This window comes from Lipotes vexillifer, unplaced genomic scaffold, assembly GCF_000442215.2.
Source record: "Lipotes vexillifer unplaced genomic scaffold, Lipotes_vexillifer_v1.1 scaffold325, whole genome shotgun sequence".
Lineage (NCBI taxonomy): Eukaryota > Metazoa > Chordata > Mammalia > Artiodactyla > Lipotidae > Lipotes > Lipotes vexillifer.
The window spans coordinates 1,450,021-1,459,579 of NW_006799313.1; the positions used below are offsets into that span (position 1 = coordinate 1,450,021).

At 59.2% G+C, this 9,559-nt stretch overlaps 1 protein-coding gene across 1 annotated transcript; it reads left to right on the forward strand.

Annotated features, from left to right (window-relative positions):
* Nucleotides 1-478: 478 nt before the first annotated feature.
* CYP26C1 (cytochrome P450 family 26 subfamily C member 1) lies at nt 479-8,054 on the forward strand. Its single transcript, XM_007471567.1, has 6 exons — nt 479-682; nt 1,191-1,415; nt 1,906-2,181; nt 3,665-3,823; nt 5,773-6,102; nt 7,677-8,054. Exons 1-6 carry the CDS (start codon nt 479-481, stop codon nt 8,052-8,054), a joined length of 1,572 nt encoding a protein of 523 aa, XP_007471629.1.
* Nucleotides 8,055-9,559: the final 1,505 nt, after the last annotated feature.

The window sequence follows — 9,559 nt, forward strand, 5'->3', positions numbered from 1 at the left end:
GCCTGGGTGAGCCGAAAAGGGTTAAAAGGCTGGAGAAGAGAGAGGTGGGCGGGGGTCTACAGTCCGGGTGAGCGCAGCCCTGGTTGGCAACACCGGTGAGTTGCTCCTTTCTTTGCCCTCCTTCGCTGCTTCTATCGAGGGAGTGCTGACCAGGGGAGGTGGGAGGTTCGAGCGGTCCCGAGGCAGCCGGCGCCCGCGCAAGGGGGTTGCGTTTTGCCCCGGGAGCTGTCGGACTCCGGGAAAAGTCCTGAGCGCGCGGGTCTCGATGAAGGCACGTTCCCTAAGGGCGCGTGGTCACTGCTGCCCTCCGCTGCCCGTCTGCTTTTAGAGCGAAGTCCTTGTCCGAGGTTGTAAATCTCGGTTTTGGTCCCCAAGCCCCAGGCCCTTTCCGGACAGAACAGGTGAACACTGCGCGCTGCCAGCGCCGCAATTCCTGCGCCTCCTGTGCTCGGAGTGGCCTGGCCCCGGCAGGCTCGCCATGTTCCCCTGGGGGCTGAGCTGCCTGTCGGTGCTGGGGGCGGCGGGCACCGCTCTCCTGTGCGCGGGCCTGCTGCTCAGCCTGGCCCAGCACCTCTGGACCCTCCGCTGGACGCTGAGCCGGGACCGAGCCTCTGCCCTGCCCCTGCCCAAAGGTTCCATGGGCTGGCCCTTCTTCGGGGAAACGCTGCATTGGTTAGTTCAGGTGAGCAGCCCATCGTTTCCGCACCCCAATATGGCCCCTTCTTCCCTATCCCCCACTGGTTCTCAGTGTTCCCAGGGTTCGTAGCCAGCCTCTTCCTGTCGCCCAGGGCCCCATACACGGCCCTGACCTTTGCCCAGCTGCTCCCTCGAAGGGACCGTATGTCACTGGCGTACTCTCCAACGCAACTTGAGTCCCGACAAAACGCGGGGGTGAACAGAGGGGTTCCAGGACCCTATGTCCTGCCACCATAGAATCAGGGGCGAGTCTCAGCAGTGAGCTCTTTGGCGCTCGTGTCCCCATTCTGAGCCTCAGTTTCCTCTTCTCACCAATGGGAACAGGAGCATGGACATTACCGTAGGATAGTCGCGAGGCCCATTTGAGACTGTTTTGTAGAGAGTAAGGCGCCAGCCTAGAGCAGGAGGTTTTTATCAAGCGGCAGTTGGGAGGCCTGGGCTAGATCCTCAGCAGAGGCCCAGCGGTCGCATCCCTCTTCGCTCCTGGCTCGCAGGGCTCGCGCTTCCACAGCTCCCGCCGGGAGCGCTACGGGACAGTGTTCAAGACGCACCTGCTGGGCAGGCCGGTGATCCGCGTGAGCGGCGCCGAGAACGTGCGCACAATCTTGCTGGGCGAGCACCGCCTTGTGCGCAGCCAGTGGCCGCAGAGCGCGCACATCCTACTGGGCTCGCACACACTGCTCGGCGCGGTTGGCGAGCCGCACCGGCAGCGGCGTAAGGTGAGCCTAAAACAGAAGGTGCCGTCGGGGCGTCAGACCCGCGGTTTCAGAGAACCTGCTGTGGGCCAGGCCGGGGCGAGGTGTTAGGGGTACACCGTGAACCTGGCCAGGGCCCCTGACTAACAAGTGGGTGCCACTGGGCCAGTCCCTTACCTTCTCCGGCTTTGGTTTATAAGGCCAGGTCTGGGACTTAAAGGCCCTTTCACCTTCGGTCTTATGCGATTCTGATACCAGAAGCGCTAGAAATTCAAACTTAGAGAGGGTTAGCGACGACTTCCTGGAGGAGGTGGTCCCTGTAGCCTGGATGGATGGGAGGGACTATGTACATCAGAAAAGAACCAGAGAGAATGGCGAGAGCAAAACCCAACACATTTGGGTCCGAGTCTCTTAGAAGAGGAGACAGGCCGAAATTGGCCTTTTGGCTCCTATGGAGTCGTGGAGCAGAGGGAGCCGGACGGCTGCCAGGGCTGACCCCGCGCGCTCCCCACAGATCCTGGCGCGAGTGTTTAACCGCGCGGCGCTGGAGCGCTACGTGCCTCGCCTGCAGGGGGCGCTGCGGCGTGAGGTGCGCTCCTGGTGCGCGACCCGCGGGCCGGTCGCTGTCTATGAGGCCGCCAAAGCGCTCACCTTTCGCATGGCTGCGCGCATCCTACTGGGGCTGCGGCTAGACGAGGTGCAGTGCTCGGAGCTGGCCCGGACCTTCGAGCAGTTCGTGGAGAACCTCTTCTCGCTGCCCCTAGATGTGCCCTTCAGTGGCCTGCGCAAGGTACTGCCGCCCTCCCCAAACCTTCCCTTTGGGGCTCCCTCGGTGCGCCACGGGCGTCACCTCTGCTGGGAGATGGAGGCTCTACACAGTATGGGGAGGCGGCGTGGTGTGGCGGTGGGCGTCGGGGCTGGCCTCTGTCCTAACTCGCTGTGTGACCCGCGGCGGGCCACCCACCCTCTCTGGGTCACGCCTGAGGAACGAGCTCCAGCCCCAGCAGCCGCCGGCTTCCCCGACGTTGGGTCTTAGTGGCGGGGGGGGGGCTGTCCTAACTCGCTGTGTGACCCGCGGCGGGCCACCCACCCTCTCTGGGTCACGCCTGAGGAACGAGCTCCAGCCCCAGCAGCCGCCGGCTTCCCCGACGTTGGGTCTTAGTGGCGGGCGCCCAGCCAGTCGTCTCAGCCCCTCCCCAGAGCGGCGCCTCCTGGCCTGGCCTCCAGCGCCTCTTTGGAAGCCCCGTGGCTGCGGAATGGATGGAAGCACTAGGGCCGCAGACATGCCACCCCCCACCCCGACCCAACCTGGCGCCAGCTGGAGAGGGGTGGGTACCGGCTCCCCACCTGCGGCCCCAGGCCCGCTAGTTTCCGGATCAGAGAACCACGGCCTCTTCAAACTTCAGAGCGATGAGCTGGGCCCAGAGAGCAACCGAACTGGGGCTTCTTATTGTGCTGATGCCCTGGTTTTCAGTCACCTGAATAAAAATCATAGTTATGTATAAACGTATATGCTATGTGGGCTGATTGCCTTGGGTACATTTTCTGACTTAATCCTCTCAGTCTGCAAAGTATTATTATTCTCATTTTATTGATGAAGAAACTGAAGCTCAGAGATGTTAAATGACTTAGCCAAGATCACACAGCTAGTAGGGAGGGGGGCAAGATTTGAACCCCATCTCCCCTGACTAAAAAGCCCAAGTGCTCAAAATGCTTCCCCAGGCAGACGTTTTCGCTGTGCTTGCTCCCTGAACTCTGGAGGGCCACAACAGCCCTCTTGCCTACCCCTTTACAAAGGCTAAATGTTCAGACTTCCAATAGTGTCCTTTAAGCCAGAGCTTTCCTGAGCGCATCAAGGTGTCCCTTCCTCTCTGCACTGGTGCCCACTGCCTCTGCCTGAGCCTTGTGCAGGGAAAGGACAATGGACTGACTCCCTGGCTGGGTTCTGTGCCAGACATGGACACTTGACAGCTGTGTGACTCTGGATAATGGCTTGACCTCTCTGAGCCTCAGCATTCTCCCGTCAGGAGGACAGTAACTGTTTGCTTTGCCCCAAAGGGGGCTTGTGATCAAGAGTGAATGGTGTGTGGGGACAAATTCCTAAGCATTTATTGAGCCCCTTCTATGTGCCAGGCATGGAGCTAAGCTGGGAAACTTTTAACACCAGGCTCTCAGCAGAGCCAGACCAGCACTGGGAAGATTTTGGGGGTAGGGGTCCAGGGCTGGTCCCCTCAGCCTTCCTGCCCCACCTCCCTTCTCTCCCTGCACATCAGGGCATCCGGGCACGGGACCAGCTGCATCGGCACCTGGAGGAGGCCATTGCAGAGAAGCTTCATGAAGACAAGGCTGCTGAGGAACCAGGCGATGCCCTCGACGGAATCATACACAGCACTAGGGAGCTGGGCCACGAGCTCTCAGTGCAGGAGCTGAAGGTGGGTGGTGGGAGATTTCTCCTCCCCTCTTTTGCATTTCCAGCAGGTCTCTACACACATGCTGCATCCCTGGAGCAACGGAGCTCCATCCTGTCTGGGCCCACTTTGAGCCACAGGCACTCCTCAGGGCGAGGGGAAAGAGGAGACCTGGGTTCCACTGTGGCTCAGCTGCACCCACTATCTCTATGGCCTTGGGCCAGTCACCATCCCTTTCAGAGGAGAGTCCATGGCATGAATCCTAGGCCCTCCCTTACCGGTTCTGGCAGCAAACAGCTCTCCCCCTCCCCCACTTCTCTGTCACTCCATGCCTTTGCCTCTGCTGTCCCCCTGCCTATGAAGCTCTCTTCACCCTTTTTCTCTACAAACCCTAAGGGTTCAGGGCTAAATTCCACAGTCTCCTTGAAGCGCCCCTCTTCCTCCCCAAATCTACACTTCCATGAGCCACCTTGGCACCTGGCACCTCTCTGTTTTGCCACTGCAGAATCTCCTGGAGAATTAGAACCCCTCCCCATGTATGCATAGTGCACATACAGTGGAGGTAAGGAGGGAAGCTTTGGAGTGGTCCCTGGACCCACCTGCTCGAGAACCCAAAAAGGAGTGGAGAGGCTGGGGGGCAGGGAAGTTAGAAATGGGAACACCTCAAGCCTTCCATAAGCAACTCCCATCCTTTCTCGGGGCCTCAATTTCCCACTTTCCACTAGCCAGCCACTGAAGGGTGGGGCTCACTCAGCCTGAGTTTCTTCTCTGAGAATGGGACTAATAATCTCTTGCCTGACTCCTGGGTGGTTGTGAAGTCTGGAAGAGTCAAAGGAGTTAGAAATAGATGAGCAGGGGGCTCATGAATCTTGGGGGAGCCAGTGGATAGGAGCAGTTCTGGGCTGGGAAGGGGAGTAGTATGGAAAGAAGTGGATGTCCCTCAGCCTTGGCAGGGCTGGGGAGCTGGTGACGACACCCTCCAGGTTCTCAGGAAGGGACCCACTGGCCAGAAATCTTCAGTTCTGGCTGGCCAGGGAGGACCTTGGAGCCCCAAGGTCTCTGTCCCAGCTCCCCATCTTGTGCAGGGCAGGCAGTTAGCCTTGGATCAGGTCATTCATTCCACACATATTATTATCTACCTATTCAGTGCCAGGCTCCATGCTGGGCCTGGGGATACAGCAGTGAGCAAACTATAGCCCTTGCCCTTGAGGTGCGAGACTGGAGGGGTACATATTCATCCTATAATAACATCAATCAGTGTGTAAACAAACTGGGTGCTGCAAGGAAGGAAGACAGCACACGGGGAGTTGGGAGGGCAGAGGCAGGCAGTGAGGACTGGGGCCTGGATGCCGAAGCCACCAGGCCCCTCCGTCCTTCCGGCAGTGCACACCAGGAAGAGGTTTAGTCTCTGGGACCACCGCTAAGCAGGAGGAGCACGATGCTTGCGTTGGTGGGTGGCTGGCGCTGCTGCTGTGGGTGCCTTGGTCAGTTCCTCTGCCGTTACTGTCAGGGCGCCCAGCTGGGGTTTTCGGCAGCGCTGCAGGCAGCACTGCATGGTTAAGAGCGCTGGACTCCCAGCTCGGCTACTGGGACTGGTGACGGCTGGGACCTCGAGCACCTCTCAGAGCCTCAGTAAAACGGGCATTGTGCCGCACAGGATCGGGGTGAGTATCGAATGAGTTAATACACGTAAAGCGCTAAGAACAGTACACAAAAAAAGTTCCTGGCATTATCTTTGGGAACCTCCCACGGCAAGTGGATAGATCCTCCTCTTGCTCGTTGCTATCTGTGACTTCCCCAAGCGTCGGACTTGGGATTCAATCGACTCCAGGACCTGCACAGGTAGCCGCGCCACGGGAGCACCTGGCGCTCTGGCCTGTGCGCAACAGCAAATATGGGGCCCCTGCGCCTCAGGGGGCCACGAGGCCGAGGCCCGGCTAATGGAGACTCAGCGCTCCCGGGCTGTCTTGCAGGAGTCAGCTGTGGAGCTCCTCTTCGCCGCCTTCTTCACCACGGCCAGTGCCAGCACGTCCCTCGTCCTGCTACTCCTGCAGCACCCGGCGGCCATCGCCAAGATCCGGCAGGAGCTGGCGGCGCAGGGGCTGGGGGGCGCGTGCGGCTGCGTGCCGGCGGCCTCAGGGGGCGGCGCTGGGCCCCCGGCCAACTGCGGCTGCGAGCCCGACCTCAGCCTGGCGGCGCTCGGCCGCCTGCGCTACGTCGGCTGCGTGGTCAAGGAGGTGCTGCGCCTCCTGCCGCCCGTGTCCGGGGGCTACCGGACAGCCCTGCGCACCTTCGAGCTCGACGTAAGTGCGCCGCGCCGCCCGCCCCGCCCCTGCCGCCGGCCGCGGGGAGGTGGGGTAGGGGTTAGGACCGAGCTGTCTACTCTTCCCCTCTCCGGGCCTCCGCTTTCCCTCCTGGAAAATGGGCTGAATCCTCTTCCATTTCCCGGGAACCACGGTTGAGGGAGCAAAGCAAGGTTAGGGACCCCGTACACTTCAGCTTTTGGCAGTGGTCCGGGTGAATCAGAGACGAGTTTTAGAATAAAAACATCCTTTTCTCCGCCCAGCACCCGCTTTTCAGCCAGTGAGGCTGGGTGGGGCACAGAGACCCCCACTATGTCCCGTACCCCATTTATCTGGCTCCCTCACAAGAAAAAGGGATTAATCATTGTTACCAGTCCAGGCCTCCGGCTGAGGCCGGATTCCAGGGAAGCGGGCTAATTAAAGTATGGGGTATGATCAGGTTGGCATGAGCTGGGCAATGAAAGTTAAGGTCTAGGACTGGCTCCATCTCTCTATGACCCTGGGCAGTTCCCTTCTCACTCTGGGCCTCAGTTTACTCTCTGGAAGGAAGCTGCCTTGGTCCCTTCCAGCTTTGACTCCAGGTGGGGCCCGGCTGCTTCGCAGTGGCAGCATCGGGGGAGGGGAGCCCTAGCACCGCTAAACTGAAGGTGTTTGCCTGAATGGCTGTCCCTGCATCCCCCCCCTACCCCCAGCCCAGTCTCTGGGCGGCTCCAGGCAGAGTGGGCACCTCCTTCCCTGACCCTTACTTTAAGCTAAACAGCAAATGTCCCTAGTGCATTGCATACCAGGATTTGAGGACCCCTAAGGGAATAGGATTGTGCCCCTGAGTTGCTGTCATGGAAAGAAAGGGGGTCAGAGCCAGCAACTTCATCACAAACTGGTGTGAAAAAGAGGGTGATCTCTAGCTGAATGAAACCAAAACATTTTGGGAGCTGGCATTTGAACTGGAACAGTGACGGGTTAGGATGGGGACAGCACATCACTGGGAGGGGATGGCCCAGACAAAGGTAGGTGGACTAGTGAGGGGTTTAGTTTTTAGAGTGTGGCTGCCTGATCTGAACATTACTGTACAGCTGATGGGTGGCGAGGACAGAGAGGCAGTTTTCAGTTCAGTCCCAAGAAGAGCTGTAAAATTGAGATGACCATAGAGGAGCTGTCGTTGGCATTGTTCTGACCCAGGCAACTGGTGGGTGCAGGACTAGAATTTAGGTCTCCCGATCTAACGTCAGAACAAAAAAGACAAAAACAAAACAATAAAACAAATAATAGAGCACATTTACTGACCACTAGTATATATGGCCAGACCCGTTATTTGAATCCTCACAACAAGATGGGCATTTTGTTCTTACTTTATCAGTTAAGAAACTGAGGCTCAAAGATTGAGCATTTAGCCCATCGTCACACAGCTCACCAGGGAAGGAGCTGATATGGGTATGCCGAGCGGTAGCTTCCGGGTTAGACGCGCCTCCCTGCTTGTTTTCGGAAGCCTGTTTGATATACCCCAGGTGGAGGATCAGTTCGGGCTGGGTTTCCGGGTGCCTCGTGGTCAGGCGGGTCTCCTCACCTCCCCGCAGGGCTATCAGATCCCCAAGGGCTGGAACGTGATGTACAGCATCCGGGACACGCATGAGACGGCCGCGGTGTACCGCAGCCCGCCTGAGGGCTTCGACCCAGAGCGCTTCGGCACTGAGGGCGAGGATGCGCGGGGCGCCGCCGGCCGCTTCCATTATATCCCGTTCGGCGGCGGTGCGCGCAGCTGTCTCGGCCAGGAACTGGCGCAGACCGTGCTCCAGCTGCTCGCGGTGGAGCTGGTGCGCACGGCGCGCTGGGAGCTGGCCACGCCTGCCTTCCCCGCCATGCAGACCGTGCCCATCGTGCACCCGGTGGACGGTCTTCGGCTCTTTTTCCACCCGCTTGCGCCTTCGGCTGCGCAGGATGGGCGACGCCTCTGACCAGCTGCGCCGCGGAACCTGACTTGGCCAGTGGCAGCGGAGCCCTTGCGGAGCCGCCCATCTGCCTTTCCCCAGTACCGGGTCGGGCGCACTCTCTAGTTCACCAAACGGTTACTGAATGCGGCTCTGTGCCGGACTCTGCGGGAGGAGACGCGTGAGCCACCGCCACCGCACTGGAGAAGTGTCCTGGCCAGTAGGAAGGTGCCTCCTGCCCTCCGCACGCACCCTGAGGAAGGAAAGGTGCTGGGCCAAGTCTCTTAAGCCCTTCCCAGGATTTCGAAGCAGGGATGGAGGGAACATCTCCACTAGAAGCCAAGCCCGGGAGGGGGCATGGATTTCAGGGCCGTGGGGAGGCTTGCTAGGGGAGGATTGAGCCGTAGAACAATGCGGGACCTGCAACGGTCGCGAGGAAGAGGGGACGCCGGGAGCGCATCTCTGGCCTGGCTTTGGGCCATAGGAAGACACCGAGAAGGCGCCCAACGGAAGGCCTTCAGGCAGCTGGCCTCCACCAGGTGCGCCCTAGCCACTCTGCAGGTCTCGGCAGAAACCCAGAACGGTGGGCGCTTCCAGGGCTCTAAACAGGCTCAACACTGCCGGATTCTGCTGGCGATTTCTTAAAAGAAAAATTCCCAGTTCAAGAACACGTTTAATCTTTCCATTTACACAAGGGAGGATAGGCAAACGAGAGGACTCTTTAAGGCTGGATTATTTTCATGGGAGATTGAGACATAAAGACGTTCGAGGTATTTGTACCCAAAACAGAAAGGCCAAGGAATAGTTTCCTGGCAACAGTTGGGTGAGGGGGCTACAGCTTAGCTGGGCAGCTGCTCCCTGGTGGGAAAGTGGGATGAGGGGGGAGGGAGACTCAGGAAAGACCCCCTCCCCTTCCCCCAGAAGGACCTACCCTGCATATATCCAGAGAGAGACTAAGAACTGGGGCAGCCTGAGGTCCAGGCTGCTGGAACCTCTCTCTTGAGCATAGCTCCAGGGAGCTGGGCTGTGAACTATCTCCCAGATGGTTGGCTGCAGGGACGTCCTGGTTTACTGCTTCATCCACCTTTATTACAGGGGAGCAACTGAGGCGAGAGACTGGACCACTCGGCCAGTGCTCTCCTTCACCCCCATCGCTTACTCCCGGCTCCAGCTCCCAGGCCTGTGGCTGCTGCGAAGCTCTTGGACTTTTACCCTTTCAACGCGATCCCTAGGTTGGCCTAAGCACTCTCTGCACCTTTCCAACACAGAAGTTCCTAACAGTGTGTAAATCTAAACCAAGAGCCTCCAGCGTCATTATTCCTAACAGCTCACTGTAACCTGCCACTCACCTTGGGACAGGCTGGGGGCAGTTGGACATGATGGGTGAGTCAGGGAAGTTGCCGCCAAGGCCTGAGCTGACCCCTTAATGAACCAGAAGAAAGCTGGTGCCCTCCTGACCTTACGCTTAAGGTGGATCCTGGGGCCAGAAGGAAAGGGGGAAGCAGCAGACACAGGCAGCGTCGGTAGCTCAG

Coding starts and splice junctions, on each gene's coding strand:
- CYP26C1 (XM_007471567.1), top strand. CDS start 479: ATGTTCCCCTGGGGGCTGAGCTGCCTGTCGGTGCTGGGGGCGGCGGGC. Junction 1,416..1,905: donor CGCACCGGCAGCGGCGTAAG/GTGAGCCTAAAA, acceptor CGCTCCCCACAG/ATCCTGGCGCGAGTGTTTAA. Junction 2,182..3,664: donor CCTTCAGTGGCCTGCGCAAG/GTACTGCCGCCC, acceptor CCTGCACATCAG/GGCATCCGGGCACGGGACCA.